The following is a 26494-nucleotide window of genomic DNA, read 5'->3' as shown; positions in this document are numbered from 1 at the left end:
ATCGGACCAAGCAGCTTTAAAGGATATCATCGTTTAATACGTTATGATATATGTTATATCGCCGCGACATAAATTACCGTCTATAGTCTGTCCCAAGATATTTTTGCTGCATATTTGAACGATTTTTAATAAAAATACACATACCTGTGACTGAAGTGCAATTAAAATCGATGGAAGGGAAAATTCCCAAGATAACTTCATTCACACATTATCATTTTTCCCTCGTAAAAATTCACAGGAACTGAAACAGATTTCCTACGGAGATTTATAATGGGGAATGTTGACATCTTTTCTCCATTCGGAAATACTCGGGACCCCTCGCGCAATTTTTTAACGTTATCATCCGGGCGTCTTCATCTCCTTGGCAATGGAAAAACCTCGTAGACTTTTTATTTTTAGCCGTGTACTGATACCCGACAAGCTAGAGGGGGCGTTTCAAAGGGGAAATCTTGGGATTTTTTCATTCTATTGAATGAACATCGTCTGAACCAAGAGGTATTTATAAATATTGAATAATTTAAGAAAATATGCGGCAAAAATATCTTGGGACAGACTATAGTTTAATATCAGAAAGATAAGTCAAGCTGTGAATTGAAATTTTTAAGCTTTTGTTCAAATCTAGATGACGTAAATTCGTCCTCAAAATTTATCTCATATGTCATTGAAAAATTGATACTAAGATTTTAAAGGTAATTCATATCAATTTTATAAGAAAAATTTATTATAATAATAAGTATTTTATGATATAAAACTTGAAATGTGTTTGTTTTCAATCGGCTTTCTTCATAAAGGCTTTGTATGAAATGACAATATTTATATAATGGTTTCACGTTAATTCGCGAAAGCTACGCGTTAATTCGCGAAAGTTACGCGTTCATTCGCGAAAGTTACGCGTTTATTCGCGAAACTAAAGCGTTATATCACGAAAGTTTCGTGTTTATTCGCGAAACTAACGCGTTATATCGCGAAAGTTTCGCGTTTATTCGCTAAACTAAGGCGTTATATCGCGAAAGTTACGCGTTTATTCGCGAAAGTTACGCGTTTATTCGCGAATGTTACGCGTTTATTCGCGAAAGTTACGCGTTATATCGCGAAAGTTTCGCGTTTATTCGCGAAAAAATATTTTTTTTACCTACGAAAATGAGCTCAATGGGCTTTCGTATAGTAATATTCCTAACATTTATAGGAAAGATAATTCTCGCTGCAGTACTCGGTATGAAGACAATTATATACCTCCCAGAGTTAAGTATGATATATATAAAAATCATTTATTCCAGATGCTATAGGCAAATGAAACTCACTAAATTCGGATATAAAAAAATCAACATCCATCCGCCAGTTTCAAAGAAGCATCTCTAATAATAGCAGTGATTCAAAAGTTCCTAAATATTTTCTTCATTGTAAAAGAGTAGCTAACATCATTCATACAAAATTAAGACACAATTGTTTACTAAATTATGATTAACACAGAAGAGATATTGTTGATTCTCCAAATTGCATATGTGGAAAGACAGGAAGATGTATATCATTTTTTATTTGTTTGCAAACTATTTTCTAATGCAAGGAATACCTTATTTAATGAGCTATTCCAAATACAAAATTTAGGTATTATAGATTCGCATACTTTACTATGGGGTAATGACAACCTAGATTATAAAACTAATGTTAGAATTTTCACAGCTGTGCAGAACTTTATAATCAATTCTCGCAGATTTATACAAGTATACTAGTTTGTTCTTTTCCATTTTTTTAAAATATATATGTATATACCATGTTTTATGACAATTGCAAATTACTTGTATTAGGGTGAGAACCTAGTAAGTTGCAAGAACTTGTGTTCGAACCCTTTGTATATTATATATACAATAAAATATGTTCAAACTAAAAACCCTAGCTCTATAATGTTACCTAATGTCTGGTCCTCTAACCACTGAGCCATTTCAGTCACAACAAACTCCATTGTTAACTTCAACCACGAATTCACGGACTTGTAGAAGTAATTTTTTAAAACATTCAATTGTTGGGATACAAAATGACATTTTTAAAGTACAGTGGGTCAACTCTCCACGTTTTTTGTTGATCGGAATCGGTTTCATTTCCTTTAAACCTTATTTAAAGATTATGACAAAACTATGGAGCCCAGACCCATTCTATAAAAGAAAAGGCATTGAAGTTCACTATTTGGAGGTTTTGACAAGCATACGCCAGTTTAAATCAAACTATTCTGAATATTTAACATATTTAAAGGCTATAAGTCGATGTTATGGTAAATATACATTGTTTTCAATAATTTAGAAAGAAATTATGAGATTTGTTCATATTTTAATTTTATAGTATCTTATCTATCCCCATATAAGTAGTTTACACGCCTTATTCACCCATCTTCTTTATTTTAAATTTTGAATCTTCCAGCATTTCTGTCATGGTCCAGCTAATTCCCGTTCGTTTGTTTTTTATGGTTTCTTCCATGATCCAGTCAATGCAGAATTTGAAGAGAAGGGGGGGGGGGGGGGGGGGGGGGCAGTGGCGTCGGAAGCAAATTGAAAGTGGGGGAGGGGGGCTAGACTAATTCTCAGAAATCTTGACAAAACCTAATTCCCAAAATCATGAAAATCCTAATCCGTGGGGGGGGGGCTTACTTTGCAAAAAGTGGCTAAGCCCCCCCCCCTCCTAGCCCCCCCCCCCCGTTCCGACGCCTAGGGGGGGGGGGGGCAGACATCCCTGTTTCACGCCTGCCTTCAATTTAAGCTCATCTGATAGGTTTGTTCCCAAGATAACTCTGGCATTTAAGTCTGTGTACAGCATCTTGATAATAGAGATTAGTTTACATGGTATTCCACAATGACTGAGGATTCTTTCTATGGCTGGTCTATTAACACTTTCAAAAGCTTTGGTTAAGTCAATGAAATTGATGTAAAGTGGGGAGTTCCATTTATTACTCTGCTCTAGTACTTGTTTGAGAGTGAAAAACTGATCGGCATACGATCTTCACATCCTAAAACCAGCTTGTTCTGTGCGCAGTAATGGATCTATATCTGTGGTTCTGTCGGCCAGTATTACTCTGCTTATGACTGACAGTAGCATTATGCCCCTATAATAGTTAATTGCTGTTTGAGAGGTCTCCTTTTTTGGTAACTTTACTATAAGGCCTGTTTTCCAGAAAGTTGGTGCATGAGTGCTTCTTCAGATTACCCTATCTCAGTGTGTAAAATGTTTGTGAAGATTATGACTTATGAGTGTCCAAACATCCTCGGTCTTATGAAGCTCTGCACTAATCTTGTCGATGCCTGCTGCTTTTCCATTTTCAAGCTTTGCTATGGCCATTTTAACCTACTCTTTACTTGGTGGATCTGTACTTTTATCCGAAATGTTTCCAGTTGGTGTTATTTCTGTTTCATTTACTGGATCTTACATATTAAACACCTCTTCAGAATGATTTTCCAGCGTTTTAGGATGTATTCCGGACCTCTTCTGATAAAAAATGTTCCCGCTAGGCAATGCATTTAATATTTCAGGTTCAGCTATATATTTTACTCCTGTTATTTCGTACTTTTGGTCTTAAATATGTAGCAAAGAGAGATATAATTAAGTTATTTTACGTTATTTATGAGCCAGTTGATGCATCGTTGACTTGTGTATACTTAGTGAATTATTTCTTCTAAGCTGTTTCTAGAAACAGTGCTTCTCATTTTTATTTATTTATTTATTTATTTATTTATTTATTTATTTATTATTACTTAATCTTATGAATTATTTTTACACAGTGCTTATCAGCTGTCCAGATCTTATATCAAAGCATCGATGCGCGTCAAATCACTAAATATCCGATGTCAGTGCTTATATTTAACATTTTTAGCACATGAGCAAAAGCATTTCGACAGTAAGCAGCTGACAGTAAGCAATAAGCAGATGGAAGTAAGGCTAAAGCAGTCAGCAGCTGACAGTTGGCTGTCGTATATATGGAATCCTATAAAAACTTTAGTATTTTTTTTACATGTCTTCCTGTTTCTAAAATATTCAAACTAAATATCATATGCACCTAACGTTATATATCACTGAAATATAAATTACGAAATGAATACATTTTCAAATTTCTATCATTTATACAGATGAATAAACATTGATGTTTTCGTAAATAAAGACTTGCGGTTAAAAATTTCTTGAGGAAATAAACAGACAAAAGTCAAAATGCACTTGCACAGAACCGGCACCGATCGGGATCGGAAATCAGGAATTACAAAACCCAGACACGAGTTTATCAAAAATATAGAAAATTTAGAAAGACCTTGGATTCCATGATTTGTTAGCGATTGGTAGGTTGTATGAAAATCGTTATACATGCTAGTCCGTAAGAAATTCCTAGCGAGTGTTAAAGATTTTATTCTTTTACATACTTGACAGTCCATAGATTTATTTGCGAAGATAGTGACTGTGATGTCAACACATTCAGATACTGAATATTATGTATTTTTTTTTTATATGAGCATTTATTTATATGGGATTCCCTAATCTCAAAAAGCAAATCATTTGAATTAATTTCATCCCATTTGCTTTCATAACAGTGGGAAAATTCTTAAAATGGTATCTCTCTTTAAACATGTTAAAAGTGTTAAAAGCAAATTCAGATTGAACAATGTTGAAACGGGAAATAATATCTCTTCTGCAAGTGTAAATTGAAGCAAATCACAGGGTGAGGTATGCATCTGTGACGTGTAAATACAGGTAAAAATGTTTGTGTAAGGCATACTGTAAAGCAAATACATTTTCTTAACATGCTTAATGTAAGATTACACAAGTTATCAAATCAATCCACTAGTTTCGGTATACCAAAGTCATGAAAGTAATGACAGAAGTATGAACTTTTAAAATGCAGAAAAATGACAAAAATTTTAATGTTATTTTGGTTTATTATTCAGGTTTTAAACTAAAATTCAATTAAGAAAAAAGATACATTTTAATTCATATCATTATCTTGTAAACTGTACTTGAAGACAGTTTATCCCCTGATCATAAATTTGAATCTCTCTGTATGGAAATTCTGATCTGTTTATTTAGAAGTTTGATAATTTTTTATCTCAAAAATATTATACATACATGTATGTGACTATATCTTACCTCCAGCTAAATTGTAAAAAAAATCATTGGCTAACAGCAGTCACATGGAGACTATGTATATTCCATACATAGTCAGTAGAAAATATTACCCCCTTCAAGCATTATGACGTCATTTTTAGAGCATTATGACGTCAGGTTTTGTACTCAAATTAAAACTTTTAATATTATCATAAAAGCTTTTTTTCCGTTGTTTTATTTACTTTTCATCATTAAAAAAAGACAGTCGGTAAGATATAATTGTTACATGGTTTGTAGTTGACCTAATATGGTTAATACATGGTCAGTAAATTCCATATGGAATTTACTGACCATGTATAAACCATGTCAACTACAAACCATGTAACTAATACACTGTAATGTCAGATACCTTTGAATATTTACATGTATGTGTTGATACTATGTTGTCTTATATAAGTGTATGTAATTCACTGATGATCCTACATGTACCATAGCTGATATAATAGAAGCACCTATGATTTCAACCTTTTCATTTTAAGGATTTTTTAAAATCATTTTAGTTTCAGCTTTCCATAATGAAGTTGTTTGGAAGGCAGAGCTTTTTCCATGGGAAATCTCTAATGGAACTAACAGCTCAACTGAAGAATCCAAAAGGCAGGGTTGTCACGCGGTTAGCTTTTGAAAGATACCCAGAAAAGAGCTACTACATTTTGTCCCATGTTGAGCATGGATATCATAAAGGAGTAAGCAGAATCTCTGTTATTTTTGTAATGTTTGAACGTAGTGTATAGGTTGACACTGTACTTTAATGAAGTGCTTGCTACTCATAGTCATACATTAGCTTGTAGAATATAGCTGATAAAAACATGTTGAGTTAGACAAAGTGTGTAAAAAATGAATACTAGTACATGTATATATTTTCTCTTTGGCAACCTTTGACAGTTATTTCAGTTGCACATGTATAGATTCATTGTAAACCTATTATGCTATTTTTGTTTGTAGAATCTGACAGGCTATGCGTGGGGCACAAGAGTGTTTCGAGGGTACACGTTTCCTGGAGTCAGAAGAATTGATTCTGGAGGAAAAAGGGATTGGCATTTGATTCCAAAAGAGGATGAAGAAGAATTCTGTAAAATTGACAAAGTTTACAAACCAAATTTTACTCCAGAGAAAATTGATACCCAATTACCTCCCTTGATGGAAATTGTGCTAAAAAGGAACTTGAAGCAAAGAAATGTGGCCTTTGAGGGCACCCCAAATTTAGAAGGGTTTTATGACTTCAATTCTAAGGATGAAACAAAAAGGGGTTTGTACTTTAATTCACTCAAAGATAGTGAATCACAGTCTGTGTAAATGATGTTGCATTTAAAAAGGATTGTGTGAGATATTTTTAGTATGGAGTATGTGTGTGTTGTTTACAAACTTTATGAGTAATCTGTTATACTGTAAGAGTTGTCTCTCTTTACATGTCATTGTATTACTAAAAGTATCGTAAGAAATAAAATAAACATTTAAAATATCAGACTATTTATTTATTGTGTATAAGGGGGTATGATACACCGCCATATTATGACGTACTTCCTATTGAAATAAACATAGAATCAAATATTATTTTATTATTTTTTTCTCTCACATAATTGATACATTACAGCATAGTGCAATGGGTTAGAGCATTAACTACGAATCTGTAAATCATGAGTTTAAATCTAGCTTGGATTTTTATAATTTTAACCTTTCCAAATATTTTTATAAAAAACATATTTTTTGGTGAAATATTTTAAAATTTGAAAATTTCAAAACGGTGGAAATGTTTTGAATATACTTTTATCCACATCATTATCGACAGGTGTCCTGTACCACCGCGATTTGAATTAAATAAGAGAGACTATATTTTTACCACGAGCAATCCTAGTAATTCTGAGTTGGCGTATAAGTTGACCGATAGTCTTTAATTTCTTAGCATTGGTTCAAAGACCCAAGATGTTTTGAGTGAAATTGTATATGACATTGTATGGGAAGGAATACTTGATACAGTAGATTGTTCGTTGCTCTCCTTATTTTAGTCAGAAAACAAACGATGCGGAAAAATCAAATTGCTGCATGGTTTTTGCGGTATTTTATGGTATAACATTAATACAAGTTTACTGTTGGAGGAAAACGCCGTTATATGGTTCACGCATGTGCGGATCAAGGGGAGGGCGTCCGGACCCGACACCCATTCCCGAAAACCAATACTTCTTAATTTCATATAGTAAAGTTGCCAAAGATATGCATCAGACACCTCCTATCAAACACAATCATCCCTCAGACCCCACCTGAGAAATGCATTAGCGCATGCCTGAAAGGACCAGTCTCAGACGGACCGGGACAGTCTTTCTTAAATCATTAAGAATTTCATCAATTTATAAAATCTATTAATATGAAACAAAACAAAATATAAAACAAAGCAAAAAATGTTGAATATAAATGACCAAATTTTGGTTTTTTTCTGCGGCACGGCACCAAGGAACACCATGGACGTTTTTTTAAGTCTTCCTTTTTGACCTACGAAATCTCTGGATTCCAAATCTTACGAGGGCTTCTGGACCCTTCAGGGCTTCGAATGGCTGCTAGGACCTAAATACGATGGGCCCAGACCTGATTAATCAACTGCCCCCTGTTAAAATCATGCATCCGCCCCTGCATTAACTTTGGCTTTTTTTTTTGCGGGGATAGTCGGATAAACATTTGCAATTAAACGGGATGTATGATCTAGCTTTAAAAGTAACCGAATTGATGAATAGAGGGGGGGGGGGTGTTTGGTTTTTTGGGGAAGGGGGGTTGTGTGTTCATCTTCTTAATTAGTGAGATATAATGAATAATGCAGATGCTTATTTTCCAGTCACCTCTCATTAACCACCTTAACACGCACTCGTTACCTCTTTGTGCAGTTTTATTCTCAACTGTTTTATTATTATGAACTGAACATATTTATAAACCGACCCCTGCCCTAAATAAAATAAATATTTAATTAACGGATGTCAGGTATGGGAAATCCGCAACAGTAAATAGCAGCGTGTCGTCATGGTGATACCACAGGGATCAGGACGCCATTGCCTTGTACTGGGCGTTTCACAGAGTCAACATTAATTTTGTCATGATAAAACACTAATTTATTTTAATTATTTTGTTAAAATCCCTTTCATGCACACGGCGTAAGGGTGCGTTCAGTTCACGGACCGGGAGCATCCCATGTTTTGGGCTGAACCTGTCGTGGCAGTATATAGTTTATTAATTTCATTGTTGTTGATGCTAACAATTTGAAAGAAAAAGGCGTTTTATAAACACCCATTGAAGACGTGTTTGTTAGCGTGATTTATTTGGGGTTTTGAGTTCATTTTTTCTGACGTCATTTGATGCATATACCCAAGGAAAAACCGGACAATCCACTTCTGTTTTTTGTAACACAAGACCTTGATGTCGTCATTTAGGTTTAAAAGTCACATACTGATGCTCCGTTTTTCTCTTCCAATTGATAAGTTCTAAGAATAAATCAAATGAGTAATTTGTAATTACGCAACCGCTGCAATCGTTTTAATACTTTCCGATGATCTTTTAATATACAGCATACAAACTAGTTGACATGTTTTCTGTAATTTACATTCAAGACATAAAGTCCCTATTACTGTCAGAGCACATTGTATATTACGGTTGTTCGTCTTTGCCTGGGGGTCATTTTATACGAACCGACGACGTTCGTCTGCTGCAGAATTGTTTAAACTTTCATTAGATCAGTGTATTCATTAACACAATGCGCGTGCTACAAATTTTAATTGGACTTTCTTTGCGAACCTTATAAAATCGGACGACAGGGAAGAACCTTGTTTGTTCGGAAAGTTCCACTCTGTTTCCTAATGTTTTGAGGGTAATCCGGAACATGTTTTGTTCTTATTTTCTCCAAAGTCTTCCGCATTTACGTGCTAGTTAGGAGAGGTTGTTAATTGGCCATAAACGGTGTAGGAAAAGAAATGTACCGAATCATCGCTCTTCCCATAGGAGGCGCTTTCAGTCTTTGACAGTTCCGCTCACAGGGTTAAGAGGAACTTGTGGCAGCTCCCTGCTGCAGCAACCGAGAGAACCTGCTACTGTGCCCGTGAAACAGCGACTGACACTGTGTGATAAATATTACATGATAAACACCTAAACCAAAAGCACTTCAGATGGATTACAGCGTGGGGAATAAAAGAAGAAATTTCACTGCGCTTTGATCACTTACTTCTGATAGGCCAACATGGCCACAAGACTTTTTATCTATTGTTGGAATGTTTTGTCAACCGTTTTTTGGATTTTAATGGCGCTCTGTGACTTTTCCTTTTGTTTTCCATCGAATAATGTGAGTATTTTAGAAAGCTTTTTGAAGAAAAAAAAATTTATCCTAAAAAGTATATACTTCTATTCTAGTTCAGACATTGAATTTGGCCTTTGGAGAGGTTTATAGTTCGTACATTGTTTTAGCGTTATAATAGAATAACCCTAAAAGTTCCCTTGTGATGAATGATATCTGTCATTAATATGCTTTTAGTAGATAGATATAAACAATGTATTTTTTGCCCTGTAATACCAATTGGTCATTTGCCGTGGCGAGGGAATGCATTATCCCAGCCATTACCGCCAATGAACATAGGTCGGCTACACCGAGTTCTTGACCGTCAGAGACGCATGGGGTCCGGCGTCCGTAGACTGACCGTCATTTGTGACTGTCTCCACCGAACACACTGCTGTTCTACAGATCATGCTTCTATATAGACACAGCCCCCCCCCCCCCCCCAACCAAAAATAAATGTAATCTTTTTTAAAATTTCATGGCTTTCATTCTGTTACCTATGTTCAAGGTAATCTTTAATCACCACAAAACCTAAGGGGCTTTTTTTGTTTTATTTTTTTCTTTGTTTCAATTCTGAATTATTATACTATAGTATTTGTCTTTTTATCAGTGGTTGCTCATACTTTGGGATTATACAAATGTTTGACATTATTACAAATGTCATGAAAGGGGCATTTGTTAGTTTTTTAGACCATTGTGAATATATCAGAATGCCTAATTATCCTAGGCCAAGCTCTTTGCAAAAATCAACAGTACTTAGCATCTTTTGATCATAATCGGAATGCACGATGCCTTTTTCATCTAAACAACAAAAAATAATTGAATTTATTAGAGAAACTAATTAATGCAAAGAGAAACTAGTAAATATCAAATCACCGTCCAAAGAGTTCGAAAAAAATAACGTGTTCTTTCCGAGGACGCATTATACGTTTGAAGTCCTTTAAGAATACCAAATAATTACAAAACATGCTTTGCATAAATATTTGCAATCTGCGCAACACAGCGCATTCTATATGTACACTAAAATGTCATTGTTTCTTAAAATATTCGCAGGAATGAAAAAGGATCCCATCGTCTTTTGAGTCTTTTGAGAAATTGCTTTATAAGAAAATGAGGACCTGATATAAGCACATAATATAACCGAATAAAGTAGATAACTATTCAGAGAGAGTTCTACGCTAAACCATTTCAAAAATTATATGAGCATAATGATATTATGCAGAAAAACATATTACACATTTTATTTATTGTCTATATTTCAACTTTTCCTGAAATTGAAGCTTTGGGTCGAGTTGTTAATTTGCAAATGACCTTATTCGGACCAGTTCTGAGGTAAAATTTTGTCTCGACAATTCTTGAACTGTAAATCTGCGGTCACTTTTAACGCAAACGGCCCTTGATGATGAAATTTATTATTTGATGAAAAGCCGAAAACTATAGCGTAATTTGCCTTTTTAAGAAAGAAAATGCGAAATGTATTTTAATATACGTGTACAATGATTCAATTAATTCACTGATGACCAATTAAAAACCCGAATGATATCGGTATAAAGAAGGAGAGAGCTGAGCGCATGGTGTATTCACTGTATTTAAATGACCGGTGGGTTGGGTTTGTTTTACTGAAGTCAAGGACTAAGAAATGAAGCATTATATAAATTTTTCAAGGCAAACGACATTTACTGATTTAATTTTATATTAAGATAACAACTTGTACATCTGAAGACGTACTACTGCTCGCATCATCAGGTCGCTGAACTTGAAAAAAAAAACCTTGTACATGTTTAAACGTTTCTCCATGCCCCATGGCATCAAGAACAAGAAACATTGTTAACCATTTCAGATGCCGTGGACGAATGGGATTTATTATTTGATGAAAACCCAAAGCTATAGCGTAATTTGCCTTTTTTTAAGAAAGATAATGCGAAATGTATTGATATTACTATTCAGGTAGTAAGATAAGGATTAAGGACCATGTCAAACACCAGTTAATTTGCAAATGCCAAAAATGTGACAACGGCTCTTGTTCCCGCATCGTTAAATAGCAATATTCAAAACAAAGCTAATGTCTTATATGTATTTTTAAAATAAAAGATTATGATAATGTCATTTTCTATAATAAAACAAGCATTACAAAGGCAATTTAATGATTTCCTGTGGTTTAAAAAAAACGAAGAACTTGTACCATGCAGTCTGTTCAGGTAGACTTTACAAATAAAGTTTATCGATGGGTTTCCACGAATTGTTTATACGGACATGTTGTAAATTTTGAACTTACTAGGTAGTAATAAATACATAAGTTGCTTGTTGTAAAATTTGTATTTACTGCCACCCGAGAAGTTCAACATTTAAATTTACAACATGACAGTACTAATAGATCCAAAAACGCTTTCCTCCTTTTACTCAGGCGAAAGTGTATCGATGATCAATGGTATAGATGTAGATATATAGATATATACCAATATTTATCCCAGGGTAACGTCCTTTCACTACGTGGTCATCCATTCAACGCGTGGTACAGCGCTCTCTTCGGAAGGTTTCGGATGCTTTACTTCAATCCTATCACACAATGCCGGATTATGTTGCTAGTGCCAGCGTGGAACTTTTGCAACTGTATCAGGCGCTCTTTCCAAAAACCCGTAAATATTATTTGATATTCCTTTTCACCGCGAGTTTTGATTTGTGTATGTGTAGAACCTTAAAGGTGGTGTATTTATCTTTATTTTTAAATATCAAAATGTACATAACAGTTTCTGCGTGAGAAATTACTATGTATACGCGAAATCAAAAGTATTGTAGCACTTAGTATAAATCATCCATGAATTTAATTTCCTTAGGATAAAAGTTATTTCCTACAGGAAATTTAAATAAATACCGATAGTTTTCTTATAGCAAAATTTTTTTTTGTACTGTATTTCACGACATAAGATTTTTTTGTTCAAATCTTATTGGAATTAAATTTTCTGTATGAAGTCATTTAACTCCGATACAAAGTTTTATCTTCTAGATTCCATATTTTATTTCTTCGAATACATGTATCTCACATGGCAGGTAGATACGTAAATACTAAATAACTAAGTGGTTATAACCTCCTTAAAGAAATGGTCTCTTACATGAAATATTATGTTTTTGTAACTGCTTCTGAGACGAGTACAATAATGTAACCTTGGCACTGACATAATCATCCCGCACCGTTACAGGCACCTGTCTCTGTGAGAGAAGTTTATACTAAAATGATTTATTTTTCGTTGAAACTTATTTTTATTCATAGGCAATAATTTGATTTCCCTTAGTGACGTTTCATGTCAAAGATTATTCCTGATATGATCTGTGTTATGGATGTCGGTTGAAACAGGAAAAAAACCCATAATTCAGCCACCAGAAACCCCGTATAAAAAAAAATGTGTTTTTCAAGGTAATTGAGGCTTCTTTGCAAGCTAAGGGTTTCTGATCCGGACCGCCCCTTGGCTTGCAAAGATGAGGAAGAGTGGGTGTTTGTGGTAGCCTTATACTTGTTTGTACGCATTTTTTTATGTCATTCTGCAAAAGAGTGATTTACAGAGGCTGTGGTGCAGAAATAACCGACCTCAAACCAGCGTGGAGATGAGCTTTATTACAACCATTTGTTTTGGCGTTCAGAAACTTTTAGTTGATTAAGTTTAGGGGTTCTCCGTGCATCTTAGCTATTAATTGCCTCATTAAGAATGATTAAAAACCCGTTCATGCTTTGTGGTTGTCGCAAAGGTTTTTCTTCTCACACGACTTGGTAACTTGTGAGGAGGAGATCCTACAGTTGAAACATATTTTACGCAGCAGAACAATGCTTGGTGGTCAGCACATCAAAGGAGAAATGAATATTCATGTCTTGTGGGTTATCTATATCGCTATGATATGTTTAATAAAATCAGCTTCGTATGGCAACATCATGACCAAAAGTTGAATGGTTGCGATTGTTTGTTGCTGTTTTTGTTTGTTGTTGTTTGTTTGTTGTGTTACATTCAGCGTTAATTGGCTTGCGTATGTTGTGGCGTCTGCTAAAGTTGCATTTTTATAGGAATCTGACGTCAGCGCCTTTTCCTTGTTTACTTGGGATAGACCCCTGCATAAGATGAGATATTTTACTTTGCCCTCTACTACAAAATGTGGTTAACAAATTAATTGATTATTTTTCTTAGAATCGTTACGATCTGCATGTGCGACATGAAACCGTTTCAAAGGGGGATTTTTAGTGAGGGGTATCACGGGACTGAGACAGAAAGCTAACGTTTATGTATACGATGTTTGTTAGTAGTTTTACAACTAACATGCTCTCTTCTAAAACAATCAATTAAGGGTTAAAAGCACAAAATAGAATTGAAAAGTATTTGAAATCTGAAGAAATACATTGTATAGCCAAGATTGTCGTATACAAAAGTTTAATACAGAAACTGCAGTTTCATTCTTACTAGGTTATCGTTAGCTGCAGGTCTGTAGCTACAGACCTGAAGATAATTTACTGGGTAATGTGTATCACAAGTTGCGTATCAGTTTTTCAATGAAAAATTATACACATAAGACAGTCATTTTATTCGGCTACCTTAAGGTAGAGAATTAGAGAAATACTATGATAAAGTGAATTTTCTGCGAACTGTTGGTGAAATGTGCGACATTTTTATTATTTTCAATGTCATAATAAACATTTAGCGCATATAAATACCATTGCATTACACGGCTTTTATGACTACTTGAAATTCATTTCTACAATTTGGATTCGGAAAAAAGGCTTTGTCTATAAATCTGAGCAGCAAATGTTGATTCTTTTAAATTTGACACATGACAAATTGTGTACAGACGAGATGGAATTTATTTTTGTCGAGAATCTGACAAATTGGGATGTTAATTTCATTTTTTGTTTCATTTCCGTCATGTGCAATATCGATGACGTAAAGGGACAATTAATGAAAGGTTGCTTATTCTGACAAAACTCACAACAGTCGGAAATTATATTCTTCCATCAAATAAGTAGATTCTATTATGAACAGGCATGATAATCGGGATTACCCTTTATTATTTGAATATCATGTACATGTACAAATACAAATGTCATCAGCAAACAGTTACAGCTTCCAATTATTTACTGGTAACTGCCAACTTCATGCATGCAGTCCATCAATTTAAAGGTGAAGAAAAATATATTCTAGCATATTTTTCTGTAACCGAGTCTTGATGATTAGTAAGAGTCGATACCATATACAATGTATAACAGAACGTGTTCATTGTGACCACATTTTTAGTTACTTCTATTTATAGTTTTCAGGTCACGTGATCTATAAATGCAAGAAACAACGAAGTGATTTTCAGCTGTCATGTACCTCGACTTATCTAATTTATCATGAAATTCTTTTATTTTTCGAAAACTTCTCGAAAGATTTACTAGGTTATTTTTATTTAATGATATAACCTTTAAGTTATCTGATATGCATGTGTAGTATCTGCAGTAAACCAAACATGAAATTAGTCATTCTTATATCATATTTTATATAACAGCATTGAAAGGAAAAAATCATGATGAGTCTATAGAGGTAACATGGCAAGCAGGGGTGTTTTAGGGGGTTATAATTCCATCTATGTGTACACTGAAGTCATACCAAGGGCAAGAAACTAAATATAATTAAAACTAGTACTGAAGAAAATGTAATGTTTTCTATTTGGATTAACCTTGATCTGGATAAATGATTAATATATCTAGCTTTTATTTCAACCATCTTATCAAAGAGTGATTAAAACTCAAGATTGGAACTGTCGTTTACAAGCTACAAATGTAAATATTTAATTTCATTTATTAAAGTTGAAGTTATTATTAATTATATATGCTAATTGCACAAATATTATAGAAAATGATAAACGTTCTAAATTTTGCTAACCAATAGTTTCGATGAATTATTTAAGTCATTTATTCTTAACCACTTATCTGATAAATCATGCTATATAATGATTGGTTCTTTATAATGGACTACAACTTATGAGCTATACTTGTACACCAACTAGAGAAGAAATTGAATTGTATATTCCCATGCTTTGTATTAAAACTTTATATCTTCATATACATAACAGACACGATGGTTGATTTGTGCTAATTAATGACAAATGGTAATTGCCCTTCTATCTTTAAATTCTATTGGTAAAATGAAAGTAACCTGCCTTGACCAATGCCGTCTCAAATATGTAAATTCTACAAACTATGGGCTTTAATGAACTTGAATAATTCTTCACTGCAATTTTTATAGCTGTGTTTTAAAAATAAGACTATAGTATATTGGTTCACCAGGAGGAAACTGTTTTTCCTGTAAATCACTTTGAAGGACAATGGTATCCAACGCGGATACACTTGATCCAGTGGTTCTTATTTTTGGTTAACCCTTTTACCAGCATGATTAGCCCCGTCAGTGTCAGTTTGTCATCTGAATTATTTTGATGGAACTTCTACATTCTTTAGATTCCCATAACAATATGCTAATGATCAAACTCTTTAAGTCAAAACCTCAGAAGATATGACGTCAATGGAAGCAAAAACATTGACACTAAAGGTATATACCAAGGGTCATTAGCATATCAAGATCAAAGATATCATAAAACTATGCCATTTAATGATTATTTATGTACTACGAGAGGATCTTTTTCAATATGCTTAGGATCCTGTTTGAAAGTTTGTTCCTCGTCGCTCTCCCTTTCAATAAAAAGTTAAATTCTGAATATGACTTTAACAGGTAATTACCTGAAATTTCAGGATTTGGTTTTGTTTTATTTAACTTTTTATGGTTTTGTGGCTTGTACACGAGTTAACATAATTATTTGTGAGTTAATTAAAAAAGTTATTCAGTATTGCATAATTAAAGAAAAACGTTTGATGGTCACTGGCCAAGATTTGCTATTATTCTTCAAAACTGGAATGTGCATGTACATCATTGAGAAAAGGTGTATGTGTTCATCAGCGAGAATACAAATGTATGCAATCATTAAAGATAACAATATAATAATATCACAAACATGGAGTTTTGAACATTTGTTTATCTTTTACATCACAACAGGTAGGACAACAGCCAATTCTAACAGACCACGTGATGTGTCGCCAACCATTGGGAATGACCTACGATCTGAATGCACCCTTTGTGAATTTCACGCTTACGTCGACGGAGGGTAACGCTTCTGATGCCGGACTGTACGGCCCCGAGACCTGGGCGGCCTCAAAGATCGGAGACCACACTTACGTTCAAGTAAGCTTCACGCCAAGATGTCAGAACTTGATTTGTGGAAATCTAATTATTGAACCATTTTCACGTAACTCACAAATTTTGTTGCACAAATGATTTACAAACCAAAAAGCAAATTAAGCAATAATTACCCAAGCACTTTAATGCTCTGGACTATATACGAAATGTCGCATACTAGGTGGGTCTTTTTTAAACTTGCACGAATTTAGCTGAGATGTGGGTACTATAATCGGCGTGCGGGCCACGTTTTACACCCACGTATAACGGGACGCTTTAATAAATTAACCAACATAAATCGCAACCAGCAGCCCCAAGTTGTAAAGTCTCGACATCTCCATTCATAACGAGGCGTCAGGTGTCGTTATCGTCACATATAGGACACAAATCAGACATGACGTCATTATCATCTGCTTGACCCCGAACATCTTATTTATTCTGCAAATCTTTTTCTAGCTAAAAGATATATGGATTAAATTTTCCGTGAAGATTGCATTGTATGTGCACTAGAAAGTTCTTTTATGGTGATCTGCTACTAAAATTAAGAAGTAGGAGACATCACAAAATTGCATTAACAAATTAGGTACATTTGTTAAAATGTAAAACTGTTGTATAATAATTAGACCGCATCTTGGATTTAAGTCGGGACAGTACATCATTAGACTTTCGTACTCGAGTGCATATATATTTTAACACATATCGCGGATAATTTTTTTTCGTTATTTTATGAAAACAATTTTCAAAACTTGCTTTCCTGCTTTTTGTATACATATTTTTAAATGTGGGTTTTTTCGGTCTACACCTATCATCTTTTCACAATCTTGATACAAAAGAAGCTAATCACGAAAGTACTAGTACTTGTATCGTGTCTGTTTCAAATTTCATTTCTTTATGTAACTTAGTACATGCAAACAATATTCAACATTAAATATAACATTAGATTTAACTCGATCCTCCGACCGTCATTCAGTTAATTAAACATTTTAGATTCTTAGATCGATGTCAAAGACACAGTATTTTCCCATGATTTATTAATTTTGTCAATTAGAAAGTGGTCTAGTGAATCCGGCCTGTGAATAGAACTGGATTATTTATAAGTAAATTAAGTCATAATAACCGACTTCCAAACAAAAGACCGTTTCATCTCGTTGACTTAATTAAATTAATAGTTCTCTAATTGACCTCATTCGTACGTGAAAAATTCAAATAGAACTATGGAAATCCATCCAGACTAATTTACTGCCCTCTTTGCAGGAATTGTAACTTGTAACTCCATTTGTTTGCTATTTTGCTTTTTATCATAGAGAGGTGCATGCCGAGGAAAAGTCAAAGACAGATTCGGTTTAAAATCTGTTAGTCTGTAGCTTATTTGGTCATGGCTGACGTAAATAAAAGAACAGCGAGTATGCCCCACTTTTAATGTAACACCAACCCGTTATAAAAGTTAATTTAAACATATTTTATTGAATACATTCAATAGGATTGGACAACAGACATATAGCCTTTGCATAATATAATATGTCAAGTTACATAAATGTTATAAGTATTTAGAATAATACACATATAGAGATCTATATGTAGCTATAATCATATATTTGAATAATAACATAAGTATATTATTAGTGAATTGTAAAGCTATAACAATTTAAAAGTATATAAATTATAATATTCTTATCTAGTTATACACATTAAATTAATAATGGTTTGAGTACAGTATTATAATTGAATTAGATATGAAAATACATGAATTATGCTTAAATACAATAAGACGTAATAAACATCTTAAAAAATAAATAATAGTAAAAAAAAAAAAAGAAAGAAAAGAAAGATATACAGTCAATAGATTATTTTATTGTCCCAGCCTTAATAAAATTAAGAATAAAACCCGAAAATCAATGAAACCTACGATTTAAGTGTGTAAAAGAATATGGAAATCATAATCCTCTACAACCTGCAAATCAAAACATAAAACTATAAAAATAATATTTTGATTAGCCCTATGAAACCAACCAGACACTGCTAATTGGTAAAGAATTTATCATTAAGACTGTTTTCATCATAATATCTAAAAAAAAAAATTGAAAGTTTTTTTTTTTTAATTTGTGTTAATATATAATAAAGAAGATGTACATGTATTACGTACGAACGATTTTTTTATAACATTGGGTATTTTCCTAATTTTTCAATCTCTTGCTGACGGTAGATACTAATGCAATGAGCAAAAGTAGTCAACCTCCCTCTCTGTAATCTGAATGATATCAGTAGTCTTAACACGTCGTTACCTAAACGTCATCATTGTATTACTTTTGATATGCATTTACAGATAAATATGGCGGAACCCGTCATGGTCACAGGAATGTTTATTCAAGGGGACCCTGAAACTGATCAGTGGGTGTCGTCATTCCACGTGACGTACAGCGTTGATTGCATAACTTATTATCCAGTGTTTGACGTCGGCATAAACCAAGTAAGACCAACTTTATTAATTACTTAATTACTGACACGGCCTTTAATGAAGAGAACAATTCTGAGAGTGCACTGATGTACGTGCATATGAATCATGCTTCCATTGTTAATTGTTTATGTGAGGACATGCAAATAGCAACAAAATTGTGCGTACATGCTGCAACCAACGAACTGAATATGAAACTTTTTCTTTTCATGTCTTTAACTTACACTTTCAAAAAAAAAATCGTACCCCCAGAATATGTATAAATAAGATGAAGGGAGAGAATCAAATAATTTTGTTTGTTTTAAAACTTTAAAGATGGATGTTTAAAAAAATATCTGACCTTCAAATGCGTACAAAACTACTCTGTCAAAAGCGTTGTTTGGAACTGTAGTATAACATGTAAAGGTGCCTTCACGGAGGCGTCTTCGTCGACACAACAAGAACCTAGGCGATCCATCTTCAAGACAGAATGCAATTCAAAATAAACTTGAATTTAACATGTTTAATGTAATTTTAAAGTTCATGGCACATCTATTAGAATTCACGTTTTCGCTGCACACTTCACGGTCTGTTAACAACTGCTGTTCTATTTATAGAATTTTGCCGGAAACCTGGACCCTTACTCAGTGGCTGTGATAGAGTTTCCTAACATTTTTGTTGCAAGATGCATGCGAGTAATTCCGACCGAACGCCATCGAAATGCATCGGCGCTAAGAATGGAAGTCATCGGATGTTGTACGTCTTTCTATAAAAAAAAATTATGAGCAAAACTTAAGAAGAAATAAACCCAATCTAGATGTATTTCTGCCAACACCATCTCAAATTCTCCTTTCTCTATTGTAGTGGCCAACACGTGCATAGGCACACATCCGGTGGACTGGAACGTGGACCCCGTCAAAGACAACATGGAGGTCAGGTTCCCGTCCGAGAAAATCATCACAGCCCTCACCATTCAGCCCAATTTCCCCTCCGATAGCAAGTTTGCTGTGTCCTACAGTCGATCATGCGCTGATTATCACAATGTCCAGGAACAGGGTGTTGTCAAGGTAACTTGAATCTTTAACAGTATATACTCTTAATGAAATTGTATTATACACACAGTACCCTATCTGTTTCTGTGTTTTTGATAATGTTCCATGAAAGAATTACCCTGAACTATTAGCTATTCATAATTACACTTGAATTTGTTATTTCTTTTCAGGAGTTTACGTCTATCAGCAATGACGCCATTTTTATTGATCTGTCTCAAAAGCCCCTTCGTGCATCTTGCTTACGTATCACAGCTCTCGACGCTAATATTCGTGACGTCACGGACGTTGAAGTTCAAGTTAATGGATGCGGTAAGAATAAACAATAACCACATGCTTGCACTGATTTTAATTTTTGGTGGTATTCTGTACTCATAATCTTTATTCTTTTTCATCAGGATTTTATGAATATGAGGCCCCATTAGAAAGCTGTGGCAGAAATCGCTATCAGAGCGTTCGAAGAGAAAAGCGTGTGATCGGGGGCTATCACGCCTCCCCCGGGGAGTGGCCTTGGCTTGTATCTCTCCACTTCATGCCCTACAACATATTCACAAACCTCTCTCGCTTACACCACCTTTGCGGGGCTACACTTATACATCCTCAGTGGGTACTGTCTGCTGCACACTGCTTCAGGTACTTTACACCTCCACCTCTATAACCCGACATCTCTTATTCGGATTAAACAGACATCGCTATCAGTCACTTCCAATACAGTACGCAAAAAACCAATTTTCTATTATACAACGCAATTACAACTCGGAAACTTTGAAACTCCTTTTTGATTTCTTTTACGGGTCTAGCGAGGAGGTTGGCGAAGGTTTGTCCCTGGCCCGGAACTGGAAGGCCGTGGTCGGCGAACACAATCAGCTGGGGATGGACGGAACAGAGCAGGTGTTAAACGTTGTCAGCATTCACAAACACCGACAGTTCTTTATCAAAGGTATGTACCCCCAATACGACCAACTGATAATACATATGCAATGTGACAATCTTACAATTTTACGTTTTACACAGAATCCACCAATTTGATAAAAAAAAAAACACTTTGTAAGTTGAATTACACTATTTAAGCCCATAACATGTTGGTCGGAATATTATAAAAGTGTATAGTATAGTATGTGACAAGGATTCCAACACGGAATGTTAAAAAGCACTGCATAATGCAGGTTTTGATTTTCGCGAATAAAATTATTCTCGGCCAGACAGTTTGATACGGAAAGAAGAACGTCAGTACAAGAAAAAAATGTTGTCTATATGTAAATAAAAAGTTTTTTAATTTAACACCTAACTGTAAAGTAGACATAATTAACAGCAACCTCATACTCCACGCTTTGCGTTACAGCGGATTACCCCATCCTCCAGGATATTGCCTTACTTAAACTGGAGCGACCCGCTGTATTGTCAGACTACGTCAATGTTATCTGTTTGGACGTGGACAACTCCTTTCCCCCCGGGACCCCGTGTGTGGCGGCTGGGTGGGGTCAAAACAAACTTGGTAAGCATGATTTGCCATCTTATTGATTAAACCTAACGAATGATTGGTCAGTGTATAACTCTTTGCTTGTTTAAGGTGGAATAACACATCATCACAAAATGGCTGACCGCTGATCGAAACGAAGTATCGTTTTATTAAAATTAATTATTTATTATTTAGCTCTATGGACTGAAGCAGATAACTTTCTCCATAGCAGACTGGATAAAGTGTCGGACTTGTGATCCGTTTATCCCGAGTTCGAATCCCATAGGAGCTTTTGTTGTCACTTACTGGAATAATTATTTTCGATATTCATTTTTTATCCCCAAACTGCAAACTTTTCGCTTATTTGACATTTGTACAGTATATTAATTATTATATCTTTCATTATCAAAAAATGTCCTGTTAATTTGAGTGACTTTTTCCAGTTGTGTTATTCCACCTTAATTACAAGCTGAAAAAGCTTAGCGTCTTGGGCTTGATCATTTCAATGGTTTGTCCATTAACACTAAAGCTGTAAATCCTTTAGCTCTGTGACTTTCTAAATTTCTAAAGCCTTTCACCCTGTGTGTGCACGTGCATGCTTGTTAAGTACTATAATGAGTCACATAATATACCAAGTCTTCAAGTAATTTGGCTTCTATTTAAAAGAAGAAATATTGAAAATATTGCTAATTCAAATGCGACAGTATTATTACCTGTTTTGTACGATAATATGATGCGCTTACATGAAATTTGGTTTAACATGATATATATAGTGTTACACACGTATCACAAGTAAAAACTGATTTTTTTTCAATTAAAAATTCATAAATTTTGGAAGATCTTTTTTTTTATCATCATTACAAGTTTACACCAGATTTGCGATGTTGATTTATAATATTTCAAATTAATGCAAATAAATTCAGCAAAATCAAGGGGATGATTTCATATCTTACGAATTATAACTAAAGCAATGTCACTGAAGCGTATAAGGAAGGAACCTTATGAAACCCCCTTTTGTTTACTTTTCAAAACATCCTTTCATATTTTATTAACAGACGCAGCTATCAGAGGTAATATGATTGTTTGTGAAACACGTATATACAGTGAATCAATGTTTAAATGTTACTAATAAAATCACCAGTTTTACATACGTCTGCTTCATTGGCTGAGAGGAAGACCACAGAAACAGACATGTAGCCCATCAAAAAACAAGCAAACCAGTCCAAGGCAATTGTTGTCTGCTTTTAAAAAGAAACACATTGTTAATCAGAAATTACAGTCGGACATATTTCGGAAGAGGAAATGTAAACGATTTTATCGAATAGATTTTTAAAGTACAAGAAAAGGTGACATTCATTCAAATAAATCAAATTTCTTTTGTATGTTCTCCTAAACATGGTTTTTGCACTGTCTACCTGTCAACTTTGCACGGGCAACAAATGTAAACTAGTGCCATATTTGCTGGTTCTTTGAAGCTAGATCACGACTTGGTTTTATTTCTTTTCTCGTGTGTCCGCCTATAAATGCCTTGGCCACACATTAGCTGCAGCGCTGTAGGTGTACAGATTGTCAAAGCACTTCATCAAACATTGTGTAAAACAAACCTCTATGGGTTCAAGGACCACGGATCTAGAGAGAAATACAACCGGATAAAAACGGAGATTGAATTCCGAATTTATCAAGAAATTAACATAGCATGAAGATATTTCACTAATGTGTATTTTATGGCACACTGCTTTTATTTTGACTGGAATTAATGGCATATAATTATGACCAACACATTTTGTTATCTTAATGTTCATTTGATTTTGCGGAAAGAGCGTAAATGTTCTTTATCCAAGTTATGAAATATAATACAACAGTTTTACGACTTCTATTTTTGATATGGCAACTGCAGGTATTTAATTTGTCATAAAATGTTGAACAAATGTTGTTTATCGGCATATTCCGTTCAATCATGCGCAATACTACTGCACCAGAACATTATTCAAACACGCATAATAAAAAATAATTATCTGTCGCTCGCTTCATAAATGATGGAACATGGGCAATATTTTGCAAATAATGTATGATCAATTTCTGCTTACAATTAATCATGTTAGTACACTCTTTAGAAATATTTTCACGGAATTTTTCATGCCACAAAAATGAGGTTTTTTCAATACTTTGCTCTCTATCTCTCTTATATTCAAACCCCTTTCTACGTGGGACTTTTGAAAGATGTTTATCAGCTTCTATAGGCTACAAGTCGATAGTATAATGAAAACTGAAGATAGATTTTGAAAGTGTTTTTCACCATGCGTGGTAGAGATATCGAGTCTTACATTGTACATAATACATTTTTCAAATAAAATCCCCAGGCATACGTCTAAGTCATGAAAACAGATCATTGTTTTACAATTTCTAAATAATTAACTTCCTTTTCAGTTGGAACAGGCGTCAAGCTTCCTTTACACGCAGAAATACCCATAATTCACCCGCAGGACTGTGACGATCGTTACCGACGCCTTCCGGCGGACCACTTCGCCAAGGCCTCGGTGTCGATACAAGACTCGGTCCTCTGTGCAGCCACAGAGCAAGGCGGAAAAGACTCCTGCTGGGTAGGTACCATCTTAAGGGGCAATGTTCCACTGATAAGAGAGATAAATCTCTATAGGATAACTATCAAAATTAACGTGATGTTTTTTATCAAATTTTGCGCAGCGATGTACATTTTGCTGATTTCGTTTTGAATATTGCGCATTTTTAAAAATTGGACATTTTCTAAAGAAACCCAGTTTATATCGATTGTTTTGTCCTTAAATTGAAAGTCGTAATAAACCAGTGTGTTACTTTGTATTTGTAATTCCTTTTCCAACTTTAAGCTTTTACCTTTGTTAATTGGTAGATAAACGTCAGGTGAAAGGTTAAGGTTGTTTGATGGACAAGAGAATGATCTTATAGGTGTATGTAGTATGTACCTTAATATAGAAGTATGGCCATGTTATGCTAATTATTGGATTTTTCTATTTATTCAGGGAGATTCCGGGGGGCCTCTCGTCTGTCGTCGAGGCGATCACTGGACACAAGTAGGAATCGTTTCTATTGGTTTAGACTGTGGTGACGTCAACTTTCCCGGAATATACAGCAAGGTTTCCTTCTACGTCGACTGGATCACCAAAACTATTCGGCAGTTCTCGGACAACAACATTCTTCCTACATGGCTAGTAGACCATCGCAACCATGTGGTCTAATCGATTAAATCAAACAGAACTCAATAAAATGCAAAACAAATCATGAAAACAAATGATTTCGATTACTAAAGCCATTTTATATATCGAGTTTATACAAATTCTTCGTACATATTCTTTTTATAGTATTAAATTCACGTTTTATGACCAATACGAAGTTTTTTCTTCCCTTCATTCTTCATGATTTTATAAAAGGAAGTGTTCGAATGATACATGATCAAAAGAAGGAAGTGTTCGATTGAGCAGCAAATATGGACTGCATACAAACGCTATGGAAGACACAAAAGGATCGTGAAATTCCGGTTAAGGTGCTTCATCTGTGTTGGTTCAAAGCCGGAGGATCTCTGTAGATTACATATTTTCATGCTTTAACTTTGTACACAATATGGCGGACTACTTGCATGTTCTACCTCTGTTGTTGACGTTTGTCCCCCTTTATTTTTCTTTCTTGTCTCACTATATATAACACAGGCCAGACTGGCACGCTTTGATCGAGCGTCAACCCGAGGCTTGGACACTTGAATTGTGATTTTATTATTATTTTCTTCTTTTTTACAACTCTAATGTGCCTCTAGTCTTATCATGTGCCTTACATGTATAGCTTACATGTAAATATTTTGAATTAAATTATTTGATCAGCCTTTAAAGTCCTCTCGTTTTCTGGTATTACAAAGTTTAAGATTTCTTTATGTGTACAATTATACATTAGATTGATGCTTTTGAATCTTAAGCATTAATTGTTTTCTAGTGCGTAAAGTCTCTCAGTTTCTAAAAGCGCTTATGCCTTGAGAGCAATTTTGTTATTCAATGCAACAGACATTTAAGACAATATTTAAATATTTATAATTTTAAGCAGTTTTTCATCTTTCAACACTCTACTATTTGACAGTAAACACACAGTTCCTCAAATTAAGCCAACAAAACCACAAACTTAAATTCCCCTGCAGTTTCAGTGATGTAATATTATAGCTGTGGAATACAGTAAATGAACACAATCGCATATAATGCAAAAACTGGGTCGCTTCAAATTTGTTGAATATTTAACTTTTTTCATAAGAACACCTGTTGTTCCCAAAAGTGACAAGATTGTTGAACAAAACAATTAATTATAATTAAGGTATAAAGGCCTTTATTGGTTGAAAGAACAGGCATAAATAAAAGCGCACTAATATTGAGTTTTCTCTGTGTTCACATGCATAAATCTCTCTCTCTCTCTCTCTCTCTCTCTCTCTCTCTCTCTCTCTGTTTTCTGTCGAAAGCGCATTATCAAAACGCAAGTAATGTATGCATACGACAGTACAAGGTCGGAATATTTGCACATCAACATAGCCTGCCATACATAAATAAAGGAAGAAAATGCATGTTGCTTCAAGTTTTTTTCGATGGGTTTCAAATACTTACCAAATTGGAACCCTGATTATATCTTGCACAAATACCTCCATATGCATAACCAAGAAATTGCAAAATGGGGCACAATTTTGCAAAATGCAAGTAAATGTCAACTATACAATTTTTTGCTAGAGAATAGTCGGTGTAGTTGTTAGTACGGGGAGGATGGGGGGAGGGGGGGGGGGGGGGTAATCTGGAGTGCGAATACTATACCGGCATTTCCTTAACGGACGGAGCAGTGGTGATTTATCACCAC

The 26494-nt window shown here is 34.5% G+C and overlaps 2 protein-coding genes across 3 annotated transcripts; both read left to right on the top strand.

Annotated features, from left to right (window-relative positions):
* Positions 1-4203: 4203 nt before the first annotated feature.
* Positions 4204-6595, top strand: LOC128166757 (28S ribosomal protein S34, mitochondrial-like). The gene is made up of 3 exons (XM_052832115.1): positions 4204-4313; positions 5634-5816; positions 6076-6595. The coding sequence occupies exons 2-3, from the start codon at positions 5649-5651 to the stop codon at positions 6424-6426; spliced, it is 519 nt and encodes a 172-aa protein (XP_052688075.1). The 5' UTR covers positions 4204-4313; positions 5634-5648; the 3' UTR covers positions 6427-6595.
* A 2225-nt stretch (positions 6596-8820) lies between these two features.
* Positions 8821-25490, top strand: LOC128167886 (uncharacterized). Of its 2 annotated transcripts, XM_052833854.1 has the most exons (12): positions 8821-9445; positions 16501-16686; positions 19004-19147; positions 19729-19867; positions 19976-20178; positions 20334-20472; positions 20559-20793; positions 20961-21100; positions 21503-21655; positions 22675-22689; positions 24047-24219; positions 24637-25490. In XM_052833854.1, exons 1-12 carry the CDS (start codon positions 9344-9346, stop codon positions 24850-24852), a joined length of 1845 nt encoding a protein of 614 aa, XP_052689814.1. In that variant the 5' UTR covers positions 8821-9343; the 3' UTR covers positions 24853-25490. The 2 variants fall into 2 exon arrangements, with proteins under 2 accessions (XP_052689814.1, XP_052689815.1); XM_052833855.1 differs by lacking the exon at positions 22675-22689 and having other exon boundaries at positions 8824-9445.
* Positions 25491-26494: the final 1004 nt, after the last annotated feature.

Source organism: Crassostrea angulata, chromosome 10, assembly GCF_025612915.1.
Source record: "Crassostrea angulata isolate pt1a10 chromosome 10, ASM2561291v2, whole genome shotgun sequence".
NCBI lineage: Eukaryota > Metazoa > Mollusca > Bivalvia > Ostreida > Ostreidae > Magallana > Magallana angulata.
Note: the sequence above shows the minus strand (reverse complement) of the source record. Positions and strands in the feature narration are given on the sequence as shown.

Bases quoted from the DNA above. Each gene is read 5' to 3' on its own strand.
- LOC128166757 (XM_052832115.1), top strand. From the start codon at position 5,649: ATGAAGTTGTTTGGAAGGCAGAGCTTTTTCCATGGGAAATCTCTAATG. The intron at 5,817-6,075 runs GTAAGCAGAATC...TTTTGTTTGTAG, and splicing joins AGCATGGATATCATAAAGGA to AATCTGACAGGCTATGCGTG.
- LOC128167886 (XM_052833854.1), top strand. From the start codon at position 9,344: ATGGCCACAAGACTTTTTATCTATTGTTGGAATGTTTTGTCAACCGTT. The intron at 19,868-19,975 runs GTACGTCTTTCT...TCTCTATTGTAG, and splicing joins AATGGAAGTCATCGGATGTT to TGGCCAACACGTGCATAGGC. The intron at 24,220-24,636 runs GTAGGTACCATC...CTATTTATTCAG, and splicing joins GCGGAAAAGACTCCTGCTGG to GGAGATTCCGGGGGGCCTCT.